The sequence below is a fragment of the Arachis ipaensis genome, chromosome B8, assembly GCF_059453495.1.
Source record: "Arachis ipaensis isolate K30076 ecotype BB chromosome B8, ASM5945349v1, whole genome shotgun sequence".
Lineage (NCBI taxonomy): Eukaryota > Viridiplantae > Streptophyta > Magnoliopsida > Fabales > Fabaceae > Arachis > Arachis ipaensis.
The window spans coordinates 3,574,651-3,597,475 of NC_142443.1; the positions used below are offsets into that span (position 1 = coordinate 3,574,651).

At 37.6% G+C, this 22,825-nt stretch overlaps 2 protein-coding genes and 1 pseudogene across 2 annotated transcripts; 2 read left to right on the forward strand and 1 right to left on the reverse strand.

Annotated features, from left to right (window-relative positions):
- Nucleotides 1–4,434: 4,434 nt before the first annotated feature.
- Nucleotides 4,435–6,697, forward strand: LOC107612276 (ankyrin repeat-containing protein At5g02620-like). The gene is made up of 4 exons (XM_016314063.3): nucleotides 4,435–4,481; nucleotides 4,663–5,191; nucleotides 5,308–5,717; nucleotides 5,789–6,697. Exons 2-4 carry the CDS (start codon nucleotides 4,876–4,878, stop codon nucleotides 6,695–6,697), a joined length of 1,635 nt encoding a protein of 544 aa, XP_016169549.1. The 5' UTR covers nucleotides 4,435–4,481; nucleotides 4,663–4,875.
- Nucleotides 6,698–11,476: 4,779 nt separating this feature from the next.
- LOC148547007 (uncharacterized) lies at nucleotides 11,477–12,781 on the reverse strand (annotated as a pseudogene).
- A 3,898-nt stretch (nucleotides 12,782–16,679) lies between these two features.
- Nucleotides 16,680–17,237, forward strand: LOC148547008 (uncharacterized). Its single transcript, XM_088495252.1, has one exon. It carries the CDS (start codon nucleotides 16,680–16,682, stop codon nucleotides 17,235–17,237), a length of 558 nt encoding a protein of 185 aa, XP_088351378.1.
- Nucleotides 17,238–22,825: the final 5,588 nt, after the last annotated feature.

Genomic DNA, 22,825 nt, shown 5'->3' on the forward strand with positions numbered 1-22,825 from the left:
AAGATTACAATTCTTTCAATTCAACTAATGTTGATGTTCACAAACATTGTATTATTTGAAACTGATGACCATTATCCTCATGACTGTTTTTGCATGTATATATGTGCTAACTATTTATAGTATCTTCTTGTTTACAATGTACGCCTACAATTAATTAATAATACGACCCACACGCACCTACACATGTACATCATATTACAGTATTATTACTAGAGATTAGGCGTGGCAGCAGCATTGTCCAATTAAGAACAAGAACATCTAAATTGGGACTTATTGATGCCGTGTATGTGGTGTTACTCACGTGCGTCCATGAAGAATTCACGTGCGCACTGTTGTGTTGGTTACTATGTTTTAATTTGTAGTAGCATTTATTATTTACGAAGCTCCGACAGAAAAGTTTAGCATTAACCACATGAAATGAAAACAATGCTATGTATTCGGCGTTGTTTGTTTGGATCTTTGCACACCACACACTCCATGTGTCTCCCTACCACCACTCACCTTTCTTCTTTTTAGTTGTTTATAGAGTAAGCCTTTTTTGAATCTTGACCCATTTCAACTTTCTTTGACCGTTTCCGCTAACTTTCTAAGAGAAATAATATATACCAAATTATATATTATAGGTTTAAAACGATTATATTATGAGTTATTCTTTACGTATAAACGTTTTTTCATATAAATCATACAAATCATTTATATTCACGTATTTTTTATGTTTTTTTCTCTCTCTTCTTCTTCTTTTTCTTTTTTCGTGTCACTTAGCTTCTTTTTTGTAATTTTTCTTTCTTGTTATCGTCATCATCAATACCACCTCTTTCTCCTCTTCCTCTTTGGAATTTCTTTTCCTCTTTTCTTTTTCTCTTTTTCCTCCATCATCAGTTATCTCGTTGTTGAAGATAATAAATAATTCAAGTTCAAATTGTCAATTGAACCAGAACGAAATTGATTATTATTTTAAATCTAATCAAGTGGCTAAGGTGTGATTCAATTTAGAAGAAAAAATATAATATTAGAGGAAACATTTTTTCATAGCAAATTTGGATGTAGCACAAAGATATTTGGGTGTAACACGAAGATATTTGGGTGTATTTTTATTCTAATAAGTTCTCCATAATTCAAAACTCTTCCTCTTCCTCCTCCTCATCTTCTACTGCTTCTTCTTTTTTTTTTTTTATCATCATCACCATCTTCTTCTTCTTTTTTCTTTTTTATTTTACCTTCTCAAGTATCTTCTTATTTTACTCTCTTAACAATAATAAAAATAAAAAAATCAAATAAAGAAGAAGTAGAAACACATAATGCTGCAAAATAACTTGAAAGAGGATGAACTTACATTCATTTAACTAAAAGAAAGAAATAAATAAGGAAAAAAAGAAGAAGAAAAAAATGCAGCATTAGAGAAAATATTTTTCTGTATTTACAGTAAATTTGGGTGTAACACGAAGATATTTGGGTATAACACGAAGATATTTGGGTGTATTTTAAGAATTTTTTGGTGTATTTTTATTCTGTTAAGTTCTGCACAATTCAAAACTCTTCATCTTCCTCCTCCTCATCTTCTAATGTTTTTTCTTCCTCATTTTCTTATTTCGTTTTCTTATCATTCTTCTTAGGAGAAAAAATCAAACAAAGAAAAAAAATACATAATGTTACAAAATCAATAGAAAGAGGAGGAGGAAAAAAATGCAGTAAACAGTATCAAAAAAATAACGATGAAGATGAAACACGAAAAGAAAAAGAAGGAGAAACACAAAGAAGAAGGAGAAGAAGAAGGAAGAGGAGGTGGAGAAGGAGGAACGTGAAGAAGAAGCGTCTTCCATAATAGTAAATAAGAGCGCGCTTTGGAAACGGTTGAGTGACGCGTGTGTTATCACGCTCAATGGGTGAATGTAGCTTTTTTTAAAATTGGCCCAACTTGTAAGATTTGTATGTGTAGCATAACTCTTATATTATATGTATATTAAAATTAACAGAAATATTTAGTAACAAAAAAAATTAATAAAAAACAACTAAAATTTGTCTTATTTAGTATTTATTAATGAGAAAATTTCACTCCCCTCTCCTGTGAAATGGTAAAATGACACTCCCCTCTCCTCTATTTATAAATGTACATTCCCCTCCATTCTAACTTTTAAAAAACTTCCTCTTTAATTCATTTTAAATTTTTTGTGTCAACTAATATTAACTTTATCCATTTTTTAAGAAAAAATAAATTATTTTTTGAAAAAATAGCCATTAACAAAAATTTTATTTTTTATCATTAAATTTTTCTTACCAAAATAGCCTTTAATAAAATATTTTTTTATTGATTAAATTGTATTTTTACCAAAATATTTTAAAAAAATTAATAATTAAATTATTTTTTTTTAAGATACCTACCCTTCAATAATTTTTTAATTATTAAATTGTGATTTTACCAAAATTTTTGTTAATAATTATTTTTATATTTTATTATTAATTTTTCAATATTAATATATTATTTTAACATTAAATAAAAATCTTACACTGTTAATATGTATAACAATTAATATATATATTGATATTGAAAAATAATTTTACTAAAATTTTTTATTTAATGTTAAAATAATATATATAAATATCAAAAAATTAATAGTAAAATATAAAAAAATTGTTAACAAAAATTTTGGTAAAATAATAATTTAATAATTAAAAAATTATTGAAGGACATTTTTAAAAAATAATATAATTATTAAATTTTTTTAAAAATATAATTTAATAAATAAAAGAATAATTTATTAAAGGGTATTTTGGTAAGCAAAATTTAATGATAAAAACTAAAATTTTTGTTAATGGGTATTTTTTAAAAATAATTTTTTTTTTAAAATAGATAAAATTAACATTAGTTAACACAAAAAATTTAAAATGGATTAAAGAAGAGGTTTTTTAAAAGTTAGAAAGGAAAAAAATATACATTTATAAAATAGAGGGGAGGAGAGTGTCATTTTAACATTTCGCATGGGAGAAAAATAAAATTTTCTCTTTATTAATTATTACAATAATTAATATTAAATAAGGTAAGTTTTAGTTATTTTTTGTTTTCTTAACATTATTAAAAGATTAATTATTAAAATTAACTATCAATATAAAATACATATTAAGATATAAATAAATATTAAAAATAAATTAAATAATATATATTTATATATAAATATATTAATAACTGATTTTAATATATAAATTATATTTGTTGAGTTTCAAAATAACATTACGTTGGGCTTTAATTATTGCTACTTTTTCATGTTCCATTTACTTACTTAACAGTAGTATTTGGATGCTCTAATGAATCAACACATTTAATTTCTTCTCGGTTTCTTCTATGCGAAGTAATCATCACCATTAAAATAATTAAACGGATTATGCTAGAGAATCAATGATTTTTTTAAATAATATAAATAACTGTTGATCAAATAAAAATATATTATACCTCTAAATTATTCACCTAAATTTTAATAATAAAATAATTATTTGCACACCTAATAAATAAATATTCGATATATTTATTATTTACATTATTTAGTATTTTCATTATCTAGCTATACTTTTCTATAATTAAACCTTCGTGCCCCACCTTCCCTCTTTTTCTTTTTCTAATCTAGTAACTCTGTGAAGTTCTGAACCATGTGAACCTTTAATTCATGCATGTTGTTAACATATAAGCTATAGCGTTAATTAGATTGAGCAATTGTTAATATATAATTTGATAGTTTAGATATCTCCTTAATTAATGTAAATAATTTTCACATAGAACCCCCCGGAAGAAAAAAGATCAGAGACGAAGTTTAAAAACTTGCACAAAAATAAATCAATTCATAATTTATTCACTGACTATCCAATTTTACAATTAGCCAATCGCCTATGCGACAAAAATCAATGAGTTGTTCTCTCGAATTAATTAAAGTTGTGTTAGCCATCAATCATGAAACTATCAAACATATTGAGATGGCTTGATACTAATTATCCAGCATTGTCACACACCTTTAGTTTTCATAGTTTTTTACCCAATTTCACCTCCTTAGTTTCACATATATCCTATACATAAGACAACTAAGAATGACGTAAGTCTACTACTTCCTACTCGTCAGTCCAAACACAATTACAAAAAGATTAATGGAGTTTAGGTTAACTCTAATTTCGAACATGCATTGACGTCATTATCACGTGGGTCTGATAAGGACATTACAAAATACAAATATATTCGTCCATATAATAATGTGCTTATACCATATACTTAGTAAAATAAATACATCCGATCCAATAATTACTTAAAGAATAAGAAAAGCATTTATTAATTTTGTTTGTTTATTTATGGAATAAAATCCATTTCATTAATAAATGGATTGTATTTAGCAAACTCCGTTTAATTTGATTATATACACAGCTGGTTCTGTTATTTCCGTTATATGTTTTCCCCGACAATGATCACCACCTTTGCAAAAGTGCCTTGTTTATCGCTGAGCTAGGTGCGTGTGTTACAATTCCATTTTTCTGCTTCGAATTTAGATTCACATAATAGAAGTTATTGTTGCAATCTCTATCTATTTATCTATTATTACATGTGCCTTTCACGTTTCAATTCTTAATCTTAGCCCTTTTTTTCAGACAGTACATTGTGTTACATTTCTTCAATTTTGTTGGTTACAGGCATTGATCCCGGAGACCTGAAGAAAATAGAAGGATACAAATTTTGATTCCATAATGGTATGAAATGATCCTACACTTTATGCATGAAAAATGCTAGTTTTGATCTGGGTTTTTGCTGGAAGGAAGAAAAGAAGGTTGTATATACTATATTGAGTTAGAATTAGAATCAGAAGAAAGCAGAGAAATTGAGTAGGTAGGTGAATTCCAGAAACAATGAGTGTCACCGGGAAGAAAATGACCAAACAGTTAACAGGGAAGAGGGATGATACCCATTTGCATTCTGCAGCAAGATCAGGGAGTCTCTCTGTACTAAGGGAGACCCTTACTGGTATAGAAGATCAGGAGGAACTCCATGAGCTATTGGCAAGGCAGAACCAAGATGGTGAAACACCTCTTTATGTTGCTGCCGAATATGGTTATGTTGATCTAGTTAGGGAGTTGATTCAACTTTATGATCTTGCTGATGCTGGAATCAAAGCTAGGAACGGTTTTGATGCATTGCATATTGCTGCCAAACAAGGGGATTTAGGTCTGTATCTCTTTTCCTTTTCTTTACCTTTTTAATTATCCTTAGTAATTAGTAAGACTATATTGTTAGGTTTGTGAATAAATGTTCTTAGGCACTAGGATTGTTCCTTTTTGCAGATATAGTGAAGATCCTTATGGAAGCTCATCCTGAATTATCAATGACTGTGGATCAATCTAACACCACAGCATTGCACACGGCGGCGACACAAGGGCACGTTGAGATAGTGAAGCTCCTCTTGGAAGCAGGAAAAGGCTTGGCAACCATTGCCAAGAGCAATGGGAAAACAGCTTTGCATTCTGCTGCAAGGAATGGACATGTTGCGGTTGTGAAAGTGCTTCTTGAGCAGGACAGAGAGATTGCAACTCGAATCGATAAGAAGAGGCAGACGGCGCTTCATATGGCCGTGAAGGGACAGAATCTTGAGGTGGTGGAGGAGTTGATCAAAGGAGATCCATCAACTATAAACTTTGTTGACAATAAGGGAAACACACCATTGCATATAGCATCTAGAAAGGGCAGGGCTCAGGTAAATATATAACTTGATATCAACATAGAAAGACAATCCCCATTTGGCTTAAATTTGATTTGTTTGCACAGATTGTAAAGAAGCTTCTTGAGCAGAAAGAAACAAACAAAAAAGTTGTTAACAGGTCTGGTGAGACTGCTTTAGACACTGCTGAAAAAATGGGGAACCACGATGTTAAGAATATTCTGTTAGAGCACGGCGTTGTGAACGCCAACGCCTTAGTAAAGTCCCATGGAATTACAGCCACAACCACAGCCACAGCCACGACCGCAACCACGTCTGCCAGGGAGCTAAAACAAACTGTGAGTGACATCAAACATGAGGTCCACAACCAGTTAGAGCACACCCGACAAACGCGAAAGCGGGTGCAAGGCATAGCAAAGAGAATCAACAAGATGCACCAAGAAGGCCTAAACAATGCAATAAACTCAACAACCGTGGTGGCAGTGCTAATTGCAACGGTGGCATTCGCGGCGATCTTCACAGTCCCCGGGCAGTTTGTTGATGATCCAAGCGATGTCCCTGAAGGGTCAACACTTGGTGAAGCAAACATAGCACCACAGGGTGCATTCTTGATCTTCTTTGTGTTTGATTCAATTGCACTTTTCATATCCCTTGCTGTGGTTGTGGTTCAAACTTCGGTGGTGGTTATAGAGAGCAAAGCAAAGAAGCAAATGATGGCTATAATAAACAAGCTAATGTGGTTGGCTTGTGTGCTTATAACTGTTTCATTCTTGGCATTGGCTTTTGTTGTTGTTGGGAAACAAGAGATGTGGCTTGCTATTTCGGTTACTGTTATTGGGACAACAATAATGGTTACAACCTTGGGGACTATGTGTTATTGGGTTATTAAGCACCGTATTCAGGCCTCTAATTTGAAGAACATAAGGAGATCTTCCATGGATACAAATAAGACTAAGTCTTCTTCAGTCACTGCTTACTCCGATTCTGAACTACTAAACAGAATGTATGCCATTTAGAACTTACTATTATGGCTTTAATTTATGCAGCTACAGCTACATCTTATCTTATAATATAACTTAAATCCAAATCATACTAGTAAGTTAATAGCCTTATTCAACCAATGATAAACAATACTTGCTAACAGTAAAAATAAAAATATGTGAATATTCACCAAACAAAAAGATAACGTTAACAAATTGACATGCATAATATTAAACAACTAAATCAAACATATTAAATCACAATTCTCGACCACGATCTTTGTATGGAGACATTTCATATGAGTACTCATATGGGAAATCAATTTCTTAATAAGTTATATACGATGAAACCTATGAAGTATGGAAACTTTGTCGTGTTCGCGTGTCGGATACATTTTGAATATGATACTCATTTATACTCATCCGACATGCGTGTCTGTTGTGTCCAATCGTGTTTTAATAAAAATTAAAAAATTTTTGTTTGGACACGCTTGGAAACACCTAAATACTATCACGTGTCAGCGTGTCCAATCTTATTCTTAACATGTATTCTTAAAATAAATTTAGAAATAGTATATATTATTATTTATTAAAAAAATATTTTAAATACTTTATATAATTAAAATAAGATATTAAAAATAATTAAAAAATTATTTATGTTTTAATATTAAGAAAATATAAAAATAGCGTTACAATTTATCTAAAAATTACTTTATATTTTATATGTATTTATGTTCTCGCATCGTATAAAATTTTAAAATTCATGTGTCAGTGTGTCCCGTATCATGTTCCGTGTCCGTGTCACCGTAGCATGAAACATATTTTGAGAAAAAAAATTTATATCAACTTTGTTTTTTCTTATAAAGTAAGTTTAATTTTTTTCACAATCTTAATGGGCCAATTGGGCCTAAATGGAAAGGAAGAAGTCAATGGCATGTTTTAACAAACCTATAAATATTTATCTTGTATGACATGACACATCTACATTTTCCAATCTCGCCCACTTCATGACAAGGAATGGAATACTCCCCGGCTCCCCCATTTGGAGCTGTCCATTCTTAAGGTTCTTTCAGCTTTAAAACATTATAATAAAGTCATGTATGAAGATATGCAAACGGATGCTCTGATTGATTGGTAAAAGAAAGTGTTAAGAGAAGAGAAGGGATTAAGTTCTTACACTTTCTCCCTGATAGTGTGATTCCTCCTCTTCGAGATGATGTAAAAGGAGTTGATACTTGTTAAAATTGGTGAGTTCAAGAAAAAATGGAAGGGAAGAACCTCACAAAACTTGATGCAGAGGAAAGTATGTACAGCTGTCACAACTCCATCATTCTTGCACTTCTACATTTTGATTACAAAAATTACCTCCAATATTACATTTTCAGCTATATATAATAACTTCTAAACTAAGTTACATAACTAATTATCTAATTGGTATTCTAACAAATTAATTTGCTAATCACTTACTAATAGAATTTGTCCACATCAACACTTCCTAACTAATTACTATTATACCTGACTAATTAGTTTCGATAACACTCCCTCTCAAACCAGAATTGGTGACATTCACCATTCTGAGTTTGCTGCAACATTTCTGAAACATGGTGGGAGCCAATGCCTTAGTTAGCACATCAGCTGTTTGATTGGTTGTGGTGATTGGCAACAACTTGATTACTTGTTCTTGCCATTTATCCCTCACTACATGACAATCCATATCTATGTGCTTAGTTCTCTTATGAAACATCGGATTGGCCGCAATGTGCAGTGCTGATTGGCTGTCACAGTACACTGCAATTGGTCTGTCCAGCTTCACTTGCAAGTCTTCTAGAATGTAAGTAATCCACTGTGCTTCCCTAGTAGCCATGGCAAGGGCTCTGTATTTTGCTTCACACGATAACACTGCCACTGTATTTTGCTTCTTACTTTTTCATGATACAATAGCCCGATATAGATCTTCTAGTGTCTAAGCATGTACCCCAGTCGTTGTCCGAGAAATCAGTAGGCTCTAAACCTGTTTGAGATGAGAACATCAATCCCAATGCTGGCTCATATTTGAGATATCTGAGTACCCTTATGGCTGCTTCAAAGTGCTTGTCAATAGCACAGTCCAAAAATTGGCTTAGTCTTCCAACTGCATACCCTATATATGGTCTTGTATTGGTTAGATATAACAATCTTCCAACTAGTCTTCTATACTCTGCTACTGAGCTTAGAGGAGTTCCGGTACTCTTTGTCAGTTTGATGGTATAATCCATTGGAGTTGACACTGCCTTGCCTTCCATTAACCCGTAGTCTTTGAGGAGGTCGATGCAATACTTCCTTTGACAAATTGTAATCCCCCTCTTACTTTGAACTACCTCTAACCCCAAAAGAAATTGTAACTCCCCAATGTCCTTGATTTTGAAGAGGTCATACAGGTGCTGTTTGAGGAAGGTAATTTCACTCAAATCATCTCCAGCCAATATTAAATCATCTACATAGACTAAAATAGCAGTGAATCTGCCATTAAATGACTTGGTGAAGAGACTATAATCATGTCTTGATTGAGAATATCCAACACTGAGCAGAGTGGTGCACAACTTAGTGTTTCATTGTCTGCTGGCTTATTTCAAGCCATAAAAGGAACAATCTAATTTGCAAACCAAGTCTGGTGAGGCCAGAGCGAGTCCTTGTGGTGGGCACATATATACTTCCTCAGCTAAGTCACCATGGAAAAAAACTGTGTTGACATCCAATTGATGGATGAACTAGTCCCTCACCGCAGCAATAGACATGAGAATTCGGAAGGTGTTCATCTTAACCACAGGACTATATGTCTCGAAATAATCTACCCCAGCAGTTTAGGTAAATCCCTGAGCAACCAGCCTGGCCTTGTGACGATCAACCGAACCATCAGACTTCAGTTTTAGCCTAAAGTCCCATTTGTATCCCACAGCTTTCTTTTCATTAGGAAGTTTGGTAAGAGTCCAAGTTCTATTTTCTCTTAGAGCAGTCAATTCAGAATTAATAGTCTCCTGCGAACTAGGATCACAAATAGCCTCAGCATAGCATTTTGGCTCTTTGTGTTTAGGTTGAAAAGTGTGTGTGGTAGATAAAATGGTAGAAGCATCAATAGGAAGAAGGAAAAAAGGTGATATTGACTCAAAAAACATAATTGTGAACTAATAAAAAAATTTGTTGTTTGCTCATGTAGCATGTTTTCAAAAATTTCAAAGAAAAACTAATGAAAATCATGTGAGTTAAGACCTGAATTTGAGGAACAATTGTTGTATGAATCCACTGACACTGTAGGCATGCAATGATAATTCTCTAAATATGCAGGACGCTTTCTATCTCTTGTAGATTTCTTAATAAACTGAGGTGTCTTAGATGTAGCACTAATGAATGGTGAATTATTCGACCTTACGGATGCAAGTAAGCATTTAGATATGTCAGGCTCATGATGATGCATTGGAACTAATTGATTAGGTGATAGTAATGTACGAGGATTAACGCTACTATGAGATTCAGGGAATGGATCATCAAATGCAAAATTGTGTAATGTGGATGGTGCAGAATTTGTGACAGTGTCATTTATTTTTGAACTTTCCAATGAAAATGGAAATATATTTTCATAAAAGAATACATCCCTTGGGATTAATATATTTCTACTTGTTATATCATATAAAACATATCCCTTAACACCTTCTTTAACACCCAAATGTACACATTTGACTGCCCTTTGTTCTAATTTCGATCTATGTGCTAATTTTGTTGAAGCAAATCCTAGACATCCAAACACCTTAAGGTAAGATATGTCAGGTGATTTTCCTTTTAAAATCTCATAGGGAGAATGATTTTTCAATAAGACACTGGGATTCTATTGATGACATGAACCGAATGCCTTATTGCAAAATTCCAAAGTTTCTTTGGCATGTTAGAATAAAACATCATGGCTCTAGCAACTTCTAAAATATATTGATGTTTCCTTTCTACAATGCCATTTTGTTGGGGAGTTTCTACACAAGTAGTTTGGTGTATGATACCTTTAGATGCATAGAATTTATTCAATTTAAATTTATGTTCATTGTCAGTTCAGATTTTTTTAATTGTCACTCCAAATTGAGTTTCAATCACTTTGACAAAATTCTTGACTAATTCACTAGCTTCACTTTTCAATTTCATAAAGTATAACCAAGTGAATCGACTTTTGTCATCGACAATAGTAAAAAAATATCTAAAACTCGAAATAGAAATGGTATTGATAGGACCCCAAATTTTAATGTGTACAATATCAAAGATATTCATGCTCTTAGAGATTCTTGACATAAACGGCAACCGCTTTTGCTTTGCATAATGGCAAGAATCACAAAGCTTATTATATATTGAAAAATTCAAGTTTTTGTATTCTCTTTTCATAATAGCAATCCTATCATTCGGTAGATGTCCTAATCTAAGATGCCATAGTGCAGAATGCTCTATTTGTGTGTGCTGTGCAGACAATGTAAATGCTAAAGATGTGGATGTAGCTTGTGATGTAGTTTGAACAGGTGTTAGGTTCTCAAAAGCATAAAGTCCTCTCCTTTGTTCAGCTACACCAATTATTCTCTTGGTAGTCTTGTCATGGATTTCACACTCATTTTTATCAAAAATCAGTTTGCATTTTAAATCTGCTGTTAGTTTTGATACTGATATCAAATTGAATTTAAAGCTTGGAATATAAAAGACATTTAGCAAATAAAATTGATCAGAGAACACAACTGTGCCTGCAGTATTGACCAGTGTGTTTGTGCCATCAGGCATGCTGACTAACACAGGTTGAATCGGATGTAATTTTTAAAATGAATTTTTAATATATGAAACATGATTGGTTGTTCCTGAATCAATGACCCAGGATTTGGGACTGAAAACTGAAATTGACATTATGTAAGAGATTTCTTGGTTTGATGGAAGAGTTGTGGTAATAATTTGGTTTATACTATGTGTTGGGTGTGCATCCTGTTGGTTCAGGAGAGCTAGCAATGCCTCTCTTTGCTCTAAGGTGAAATATGGCTCATATTTACCAAATTCTTCCCTTTGAGATTGGTTACTGACTTCATCATTGTTCTCTTCAGCAACCATATTGTTAATCATGGCTCCATTGTTCTTGAAATGAGGGGGAAAGCCATGCTTTTTGTAGCATGTATCTGCCAAGTGGCCATTCTTACCACAGTATGTACATTGTTTGGATCCTCGTCCAGCTTTTGTATTGTTTCCATAGCCTCCTCTTCCCCCTCTGCCTCTACCTCTTCCCCTTATGCTTCCATTACCAACATCATTTCTGGAATTGATTAGCAGCGCCTTCTCCTCCATTCCTTCATCCATGTTTAGCTGTTTTTCTTGTTGTAAAAGAGACACAAAAACTGCATCCACCTTGGATAATGGCTTCGATAACATAATCTGAGACCTTGCAGTTGAAAATTATTCATTTAGACCTCTTAGGAACCTCATTATCCCTGATTCTTCTTTGTAACCTCTCATTATGCTCAATTCACAATTGCACTTCTCAGGGCACCTTGAGCAGCTCGAAATTGGCCGCAAATTCTCCAACTCCTCCCAAATTGACTTGAGCTTAGTGTAGTAGGTAGTCACTGATGCGTCTCCTTGCTTATTTGCAAACAATTCTTCCTCCGATTCTGCTATCCTATACACATCACCATTACTGTATCTGTACCTTAATTCTTTCCACAATTCCTCAGCTGAGTTTATCCACATGACGCTTTGAGCAATTTTAGGGCTTAAAGAATGATTAATCCAAGAAACAATGTGTGTATTACAACGGTCCCACGCTTCAAACAACACATTATCCTCTGGTGGTCGTTGGATTGAGCCATCAACAAATTTTATCTTGTTCTTGGATTTCAATGCTCTCTACATATCTCTTTCCCATTTTTGAAAATTATTTCCTACCAAGGTAACTGTAACTATGGCTGATCCTGGATTTTTTCCAGGATGTAAAAAATAAGGACTTATCGGGTCCAAAGCTGGATTTGTCTGAGCTTTGTTTGCATTTGACTGATTCATCGTATTAATTTGATTCACCAATGCAGTTAATGCCTGTATATCTACTGAAGAGAACGACAAATTTGGTCGAGGTTCCATCGCTTCTTGATCGCAAACCTAATTTGAGATTCAAATTAATGAATCTTGTTGATGCTAATTCAAAGAGCTAGATTTCCCTCGATCTCGCTGATCGGAAATGTTTGTCTATGCTGAATCGGTGCACGACAACACAAATCTCATCAGTCTCCGTCGATTGAGTTCGAAGGAAGAGGACAAGAATTTAGATGAGAAGAACGAAGAATGAAAAGGAGAAGAAAAATCGAAGAATCTTGAAGGAAAAACGAATTCACAAGAAGAAGAGAATCAAGAGTTTGTTCTATGAGCTTCTTTCGAAGTTTCTCAACCATTCACTGTGATTTTCCTTCCACACTCACCGCACCATGTTAAAACTGGTGAATTCAAGGAAAAATGGAAAGGAAGAACCTCACGAAGCTTGATGCAGAGGAGAGTATGTGCAACTGTTACAACTCCATCACTCTAGCACTTTCACATTCTGATTGCAAAAATTGCCTCCAATATTACATTTTCAGCTATATAATAGCTTCTAAACTAAGTTGCACAACTAATTATCTAATTGGTATTCTAACAAATTAACTTGCTGATCACTTAGGTAGCGTTTGTTTTCGGAGACAGGACACAGAGACATAGACAGCACATCTTTAAAAAGTGTTTGAAAGCAAAGACATAGATACTAAACATATTGTCTCCGAGACAGTTTTTTATACTTTTGTGTCTACTCTTTTACGAAGGACAATGATGGATACGGGATTTGGAAGAGGGACGCGGACCCTTTTTATGATTTTTTTTCTTTTTTGTCCATAGATATTTTTTATTATTCCACTATTATCTCTTCTTATTTTTTCTAATTTGCGTTGTTCTTAGCAAGGTACTTTCTTCTCCATGCTCTTTCTCTATCTCTATGTTCTCCTTCTTTCTCTTTTTTCAGGTACTCTCTCCTTTTTGTAGAAATTTTTATTGGACTGGATAATTTCTTTTTTCTTATCATTCTTACTTCAATATCATTTTAATCTTGTATTATATTATTTGACTTGTAATAAAAATAATAACAAAAATAATTAATCTTGAGACTTTTGAAAGATAAATATTATAAAGGTAAAATTGATCTTTTAAAATACTAAAAAATAATTTATAAGTTGTAATTGATTTTATATAATTTAAAGAAAAATCAATTTCTTGAAAAGAAAAATTAGTTTTTAGATAAAAAAATTTGATTTTTCTAAATAAAAATAGATTTTTATGTGCAAAAACTAATTCTTTTTTATGTAAAAACAGATTCTTTTTTAAAACTGATTTTGTATTTAAAATTAAGGGCAAAAAACCATATTAAGCCACATGCAGAAATGTTTAACCAAAATACGCCAAACAGAAATTTGTTTCAGCAATAAGCCAAGAGGCATATTTATATAAATCGAACCACCAAGGTTCGAACTCTATTAGCAAGTAATTCGAACCATCTAAGTTCGAACTACTACTGGAAAAATGTAAATAATTCGAACCGGTTAGGTTCGAACCAGGTGACCATGTAATTCGAACCGGTTGAGTTCGAATTATGTGGAGATTAGTTTAGTGTAATAAATCGAACCAGGTTGGTTCGAATTATGGGGAGAGAGGTTGATTGTAGTAATTCGAACCAGGCTGGTTCGAATTACATGTATCATGGTTCGAAGCAGGTTAGTTCGAACCAGGTTGGTTCGAATTATGGGGAGAGAGGTTGATTGTAGTAATTCGAACCAGACTGGTTCGAATTACATGTATCATGGTTCGAACCAGGTTAGTTCGAATTAGTAGGACTCAGAGCTCTATATAAACCCTGTAAACGTGATTTGCTCTCATTAGAGGACGTAAGATGGCTAGTGAGGAGGAGAGTTTTGCTGTTTTGGTACACCACAGAGGATCCATCAAGAGGAAAACTCGGTCCGGAGTGAAGTTCACAGATAAGAATCCTCTCTATATTGTGGTGAATCGAACGACAAGCTATGGTGACCTGGTTAGATCTGTGCTGATGAAACTTGGCCTGGAAGGTGCGAAGCGGATTAAGAAGTTTTTCTATCGCATTCCAGTCACGATCCTGCACGATACGGTGAAGTATGATTGTCTCACGATTGGTAGTGATGAGGACCTCCAAGTCATGTTTCTTTGTCGGAGGCAGTTTCCGGAGGTCCGCACACCAGAGTTGCTGGCAAAGCTGGTTGATGTGGTATCCAGCTCAGGGGGTTCGAACCGGAATACCACCAATGTAGCCACGGCAGCTGGCTCCAGTTCCATGGCTGCTGTGGCTTCTTCCTCTGTCCCAGTTTACGAGCCAGCGGCCCAACTTGTCGCCTCTCCGTCATTTGCTGTTGATTTGAATGACGGCGTCCGCGACGAGGTAGGATCCTTTGATGTTCTGCCAAACGCTTTACACGGCGTTCCACCGGTTGGCGTCGGAGACGGAGAATTGGGTGATCCTGATGAGGACGACGTTGAGCCCGAAACGATTGAGGATGATAGCGGGGACGAGGTTGTAGCGGCTAGGCCTGCATTGGCTGGCGGTGGTTCTAGCTCTGGCACACAGCAGTATCCACCATATTTTTCTTCGCTGGACCTGGACGCCATGACACATGAGGGTGCGCTAGGGCACCCTGTTGGATTCGGAGCTAGAGATGCGGAAGGGAATGCTGGTCTCACAGAGTTCCAGGTTGGTCAGCAATTCCAGGATAAAGATGAGGCCCTGTTAAGTGTGAAGACTTACAGCATCCGGCGAGGGGTACAGTACAAGGTGGTGGAGTCCGATCACCGCCGGTATGTGGGCAAGTGTTCCGAGTTCGGGAATGGGTGCACATGGTTGATTCGACTCAGTCTCCGGAAGCGCAAGGGCATTTGGGAGGTCAAACGGTACAATGGCCCTCACACTTGCCTGGCCACATCCATATCAAGTGATCACAGAAGTTTGGATCATTCTGTGATTTCGGCGTTCATTATGCCAATGGTTAGGGCTGACGCATCGGTTAGCATCAAGGTGCTCCTGAACGCCACGGCAGCGCATTTTGGTTTTAGGCCGACTTACAGGAGGGTATGGATGGCGAAGCAGAAGGCCGTTGGCCTCATCTACGGTGACTGGGATGAGTCATACAGCGAGATACCTAGGTGGGTGTTGGGTGTCCAGCTGACGATGCCTGGTACTGTTGCGGTCCTCAGGACGAGCCCGGTTCTAGTTGGAGGACAGGTGGACGAGTCTCAAGCTTATTTCCACAGACTTTTCTGGACTTTCCCTCCGTGCATCGAGGCATTCCGGCATTGCAAGCTGCTAGTCAGCATTGACGGCACACATCTATATGGTAAGTATGGGGGAACGTTGCTCATTGCGATTGCACAGGACGGGAACTCCAACATTCTACCTGTCGCATTCGCACTAGTAGAGGGTGAGAATGCGGAGTCCTGGACATTCTTTCTCTCGCACCTTCGGCAGCACGTGACCCCGCAGCCCGGTCTGCTGGTTATATCGGATAGGCACAACGGCATCAAGTCTGCGCTTGAGGCCCCGGACGGAGGTTGGTTACCGCCATCTGCGTACCGTGCATTCTGCATACGACACGTAGCGGCTAATTTCGCCCTTACCTTCAAGGGCAAAGACGCTAGGAGGCTTCTCGTGAATGCAGCGTACGCGAAGACTGAGGTTGAGTTTGATTACTGGTTTGATATACTGCGGTCTGAAGACCCGGCGATGTGTGAGTGGGCGAACCGTATTGATTACTCCTTGTGGACGCAGCATCGCGATGAGGGGAGGAGATTCGGTCACATGACGACGAATATCTCCGAGTGTGTGAACTCAATCCTCAATGGTGTAAGAAATCTTCCTGTAGCATCCCTGGTGAAGGCAACATATGGTAGGCTGGCCGAACTCTTTGTTCGCAAGGGGCGAGAGGCTGAGGCCCAGATGGGCACCGGACAGCAGTTCAGTCAGCATTTGGTGAAGTGTATTGAGGCCAACTTGAAGACGGCCAGGTGCTTCACGGTGACGTTGTATGACCGTGATAACTCCGAGTTCACCGTAGCGGAGACCACTCCGACTGGTACTTTCTCATTGGGTACTTACCGAGTATCGCTTGCCTCCCGGACATGTGACTGTGGGTACTTTCAGGCGCTTCATTTCCCGTGTCAGCACGCACTTGCATGCTGTGCCTACGCACGTGTTAGCTGGAGCTCCTATGTTCATAGCGTCTATCAGATTAGCTCGGTGTTCAATGTCTATCGGATGGGATTCACACCTCCAATCCCGGAGGGCTTCTGGCCACCCTACGATGGGCCCACCGTGATTCCGGACCCAAACAGAAGGCGTGCGAGAGAGGGGAGGCCTAGATCCACAAGGATACGGACAAATATGGATGAGGCAGATCCAAACAGGCCAAAACGGTGTGGCCTTTGTCGCCAACCCGGACACACTAGACGTAGATGCCCACGGGTAGTAGGATCGTCTCAGACAGGGCGAAATTAGCTTCCATGATGTTATTCTTAGTGTTATTTACATTTAAGTTGTCTTGTTAGATGCATTGCTTGACCACGTATGTAACTTGTTGAGATTAATGCATTGTACTTTGGTATTTGCGAGTAGCAATGAATATGTTGTCTTTCATTACAAGTAATGCTACAGGACTCGTTGATCCTCATTTTAATAACTAAACGAAATCATTATACCTTGTCATGTATCATTTAATACAAATAGTCAACGTCCCCGAACACAAGTTACGAACAACATACATAAACAGAGCACTACATAACAAGAAAAGTACACCTAACTATCATACATGACTGAAATAGAGGAAACAAAATACATGAAATGTGACTCATCTAAACAGATGCGAACCAGTACCACAGCGACGTGCTACCCGTGCCCTCTGACCTCGACGGACAAGCGGCTCCTCATCCTCTATCTCATCCTCCTCCTCCTGCGGAGCAGGCTGTACTGGTGGCGCAACACGCAACGGGGCTGCCGACGATCCTGCGATAGACTCTGATGCAGCGGTGAAGGCGGATGTAGGGGTACCTCCAAGACGAAACTGCTGACCAGCGGATGAGGATGGAGGCTCGTTCAGATCAACATCTAAGGGGGCCTGGATCCCTGAGGTCTGGCCAGCTCTGCGGGGGGTCACGTCACCCTGCATGATGGCGGTGATCTCATCTAGGAAGCGTGGACTCCCGAAGTCCCCAACAAGCGAGTCTGACCCAACAAAGTCTGCCCACTGTGATCCTGATATGCGCCAAGGTGTACCACCCTGCTCAGCCTGATCATCCGCTGGCACACCAACGAAGTAATCTCCAAGAGGGCCCGATCCAGGTCCAGCGTCACCAGTGTCAGCCCCGTCACCGAGCCCTGTGCCATACCACTCACCTCCATGACCGCCATCGTGTGTACTAGTACCTCCATCGTGTCTGCCTCCTCCAACGTGGCCAGGCTGGTCGTCATTGTCGTCCCCATGTTCAGCACCCCTCCTCGCCCTATGATCCGGCCACCTCCACTGACGCTGGCTCCTCCGTGTCCCTACACCCATCCTCCTCTCAACCCTGCGCCTGTCAGGCACGTCATCCGGAGGATCCATGTCAGGCACTCGCCCCGGACCCCGCTGTGAGGACTCAACTGGTATAGGAACTGATCTCGGATCCCCCAGCTGAGTGTCCGGGGCTAAGAACCTCTTCCCATGCTGACTCCACCACTGAAGGAACTGATGAGATGGTCCAGGGTCGGCAACAACGTCGAACCTCAATACACTGTCCTGACGAGTGTCCCAGTATGCATGCCACTTCCGCATGGAAGAGGGGAACCATCGATCGCCGCCTCTCCCGTCCTTGGACATCAGAAAGTCGATGTTCAAGGCGGGACGCGGAGGGGCCTGTACCCCTCCAAACTGAGGAAGAACACGATCTATCTGATGCCACTCTATGACAGCAAAGTAGATCAGCGCGGTCACAGAGCGCCACACCGCCATGTGCCGAGGCTCCAAAACCTCCGGATGCAACACCTGAAGTACGTCGGGGCTACTGTACGGCATCCATATAAACTGCAGAACGAACCCACCCTTATCAGGGCAACTGTACGACCCAAGTGTAAAATATTTAACTAAAAGAGCATCAGTTATTAATTAGCATACTAACCTCCCTGGACTGTAACCGGTCTATCCTAAGCCTCCACGTCTGCACTCTCGGACCCTTCTCGTTACCGGAAGGGTTGTAACCTGCCCATCTGCACCATACACATGAGTTACATATACTAATATCTGTGTTTACATTATGCAATAGAGTATTAACATACACGCAATTCTGTAAGTCATATTGAAAAAGAATAGGCCCAGTATAGTACCTCGACGCCAACGGCCAGCTGAAAGTCTCATATCCTGCAGGCCTAAACTGAGGAAACCGCCAAAAGATCCAAGACTGCAGTAGCTGAAGCGGGCCCGCTAACTTCACAACATGTCTGTTTGCCACTCTGCACATGCACCGGTACAACCAGGCCAGTGCTGCCGAACCCCAGCTGTACGTACCCAGCTCCTCCAGCCTCGCTACATATGGAAGCCATCTAATGTGAATCCGGTTGCCAGACTTGTCCGCAAACAGCTGCATGCCCAGCAACATCATGATGTACGCACGGACATATCGGCGAACAGTGTCATCATCTGCATCCTCAGGGCACTCACCAAAGGTCTCCTGAAACCAGCTGCAGTTCACTGCGTACTTCTGAACCTGACTGGGAGGAGGTATAACTCCTAGCAACTCCTGGAACCAGACCCAGGGTGGACGGCCGCCATCGATGTATATATGGAACTCTGACAGGCACCCGCTCACGTAACGGCCATCGACTGGCAAACCCAGCTGGTATGCCACGTCCTGGAGTGTGATCGTGCACTCTCCGAACGGCATATGAAAAGTGTGCGTCTCGGGACGCCATCTCTCCACGAATGCACTGACGAGCGCCTCGTCTACCCGGAACCACCGGTCGTTCAGCCTTGCAAGATGGTATAGCCCTGCCATCTGCAAGTATGGAACGTATCTGTCATCAAGACGCATGCCCTGCTGCCGCCTCATGCTCCTAATGCATCGCTCGGGCTGCGCATGAAAAGAACCGCATACTGAGATATATAACTACACAGGTTTTACAGTAAACCGGTTCACATAAACCGATTTACAGTAAACCGGTTTACATAAACGGGTTTACATAAAACGGTTTACATAAACCGGTTTACATTAACCATTTTGCTAAATTAAACAGCATAACATTACATGAAAGATAACTAACTGGAAAACAAACCCTAAACCACACAACTAAACCGCTAGCATATACCACAATTAACGAGAGCCATTAACAAGAAACAAATTCAATAAACCGGCTTACTTAAACCACCTAGCATTAAACAACTACCCTAAACCACATATAAAAATCGCTTGCAAAAACCGCTAACAAAAACCGCTAACATAAACCACCAACATAAACCACTACCAAAAACCACTGACTTAAACCACTAACAAAAACCACTACCCTAAACCACCACCCTAAACCACTAACATAAACCACTAACTTATACCGCTAGCTTAAACCACTATCATAAACCACCTACATAATCCCCTCACCTAAACCACCTACATAAACCACTAACATAAAGTACCGTCTAACCAAGAAACAAAACCACTAAGGCACAACTAACGCTTGAATCAAAAATATTTCCGTACTAACCTCGTCGTTGATGACCCCGGCTATATGAGCGACTCCATCCAACCGATATAACCGTGCCGGATCGTCCCCCATCAGCAGAGTAGTCCGTTCAGGTCTTCCTCGGAGAGAATCTGGGTCGTTTTCTCTGAGATTTTGTGGGGTAGGGGGGAGGGAGAATGGTTCGAATGAGGGTGATTCGAACTCCTTATATAGTCGAATCACACCTAATTCGAACCAGCCTGGTTCGAATTATAAAGGAGTGCACTAGGAGTAATTCGAACCAGCCTGGTTCGAATTACATGGAATCGAGTTCAAAGCATAATTCGAACCACCCTGGTTCGAATTATGTATGAGAGAAGTTCGAACCTTATTGGTTCGAATTATTCAAAAACGTTCAACACTAAATCGAACCATGTTGGTTCGAATTATGAAGGAGTGCAATTCGAACCAGCTTGGTTCGAATTATATTAAAATACACTTTGGCTCATTGCTGAAACGAAATTGGATTTGGCGCATTTTGGTTACAAGATTCTTGCTTTGGCTCAATATGGTTTTTTGCCCTAAAATTAATTTGACTTATTATCCTAAAGAAATTTTTTATTATGTTAATATTAACTATATGTATTCCTACATATTAATAATAAATTTAAAAATCAAATAATTATATTTATAAATTTTATTTTAATATAAATACTATTATATAATTTTTTATTAAAATTTTTGGTCCTTTCAAATCTTATTATATGACTATTTTAGTCATTTTATATAATATTTTAGTCTTGTCTATGTGTATCCAAACATAATACTAGACATTACATTACTGTTTTGTACATCGTATCCAAACACAATACACAAAGAATAACTTTTAATGTCTCTGTCCTGTTTCTAAAAACAAACGCTACCTTACTAATAGAATTTTGTCCACATCAGCACTTACTAACTAATTACTATTATATATGACTAAGTGTGTGTTTGGATTAGAATTTGCAAACAAAATTTTGTATAAAATTGATTTTACAAACTTAATTTTGATAAAAAGTGAATTGGTGTTGCTAATGAGTAAGAGTTCAAATGGCATAGTCTCCCCATTTCAATTAAGAGGTTGCGGGTTCGAGTCTCCTATCTTTGATAAAAAAAAAAAACAGTGAGTTGGTGTTAACGTGATTTAATGGATTATAATAAAATGAATGTTATTTGCATTACATTATTCAAAATTACGTTTAGACAAAAATTACTAAAAAGGACATAAATTTATATCATTCAGATCTATATTATTTTAACATTTTTTTACTATAATTACTTTTGAAAAGAATTTAAATTTATGTATTGAAAATTAGTACTCTTTTGTTATAATTTGTTAGTACTCTTCTTTCGTACTCTTTTTGTATTTAATTATATCTTTTTAATAAAATTTATATTATAAAAATTAATAATAATAAATAAAATATATACTAATTTAAGAATATATAATAAAAAATATATAAAGTCAAATAAAAAAATAAAATTCTATAAAAAAATACGTATTAATAAAAATAATTAAAAAAATATGAATAATGAATATTAAAAATTCTATTAAAAAATACAATGATACACATAAGTGAACATAAAAAAATTCTAAACAAAAACATCTATACTATTAATAAAAAAATAAATAAAAAGTTGATAAAAATTAAAACTTAACAAAGAGTACTAATAATAATATTAAAAAAATATTTGTTTGTGAAGCATAGCTATGAAAAAATTCAAGAACTCTGATAATTTTTTTAGTATTTTTATTGTAGATGAGATTGAATAGTGTTCATACCCTGGCCCAATAAATAGGACCCAGGATCCAAGCAAAGAAGCCCAACCCAAAGGGGTTGGCCCTCCCCCAGTACCGGCCTTCATCCCCAGAAGTCGGTACTGAACACGACCTACTCCAAAGAAGTCGGATACGAGGGTTAGCTGGCAGATAACACTCATTCGAATGAGTAACCACCCCTAGAAACTCTCTAACCACTTCATAGAGCCATATCTTAACCTCCCTAAGATATGGGAACGGTTATCCACCTAAAAAGGTGGCACTACTTCAGCGGTGGTTATTGGTTCACCTCCATAAATACCCTGACATCCCTCAGGTATCACTAAGTCCCAATACATTCTCAACTTGCTCACACTCTTGCTAACTTAGGCATCGGATTGTCATTGCAGGTACCACCCCCATTCTCCCAGACGCGCAAGTCGAACGGAGGAACACTGAGTTTCAGGTGCACCAGCTGGCCACCTCCCTCACACGTTTGGGTCAACCAACGTCATTCGGCCCACTAATCTCCGGTTACCCATCGTAACATTGGCGCCGTTGCCGGGGACCCGAGAGATCGACCAGTGATGGCGGAAAGATT

Coding starts and splice junctions, on each gene's coding strand:
- LOC107612276 (XM_016314063.3), top strand. CDS start 4,876: ATGAGTGTCACCGGGAAGAAAATGACCAAACAGTTAACAGGGAAGAGG. Junction 5,192..5,307: donor TGCCAAACAAGGGGATTTAG/GTCTGTATCTCT, acceptor TCCTTTTTGCAG/ATATAGTGAAGATCCTTATG. Junction 5,718..5,788: donor CTAGAAAGGGCAGGGCTCAG/GTAAATATATAA, acceptor TTGTTTGCACAG/ATTGTAAAGAAGCTTCTTGA.
- LOC148547008 (XM_088495252.1), top strand. CDS start 16,680: ATGGGCACCGGACAGCAGTTCAGTCAGCATTTGGTGAAGTGTATTGAG.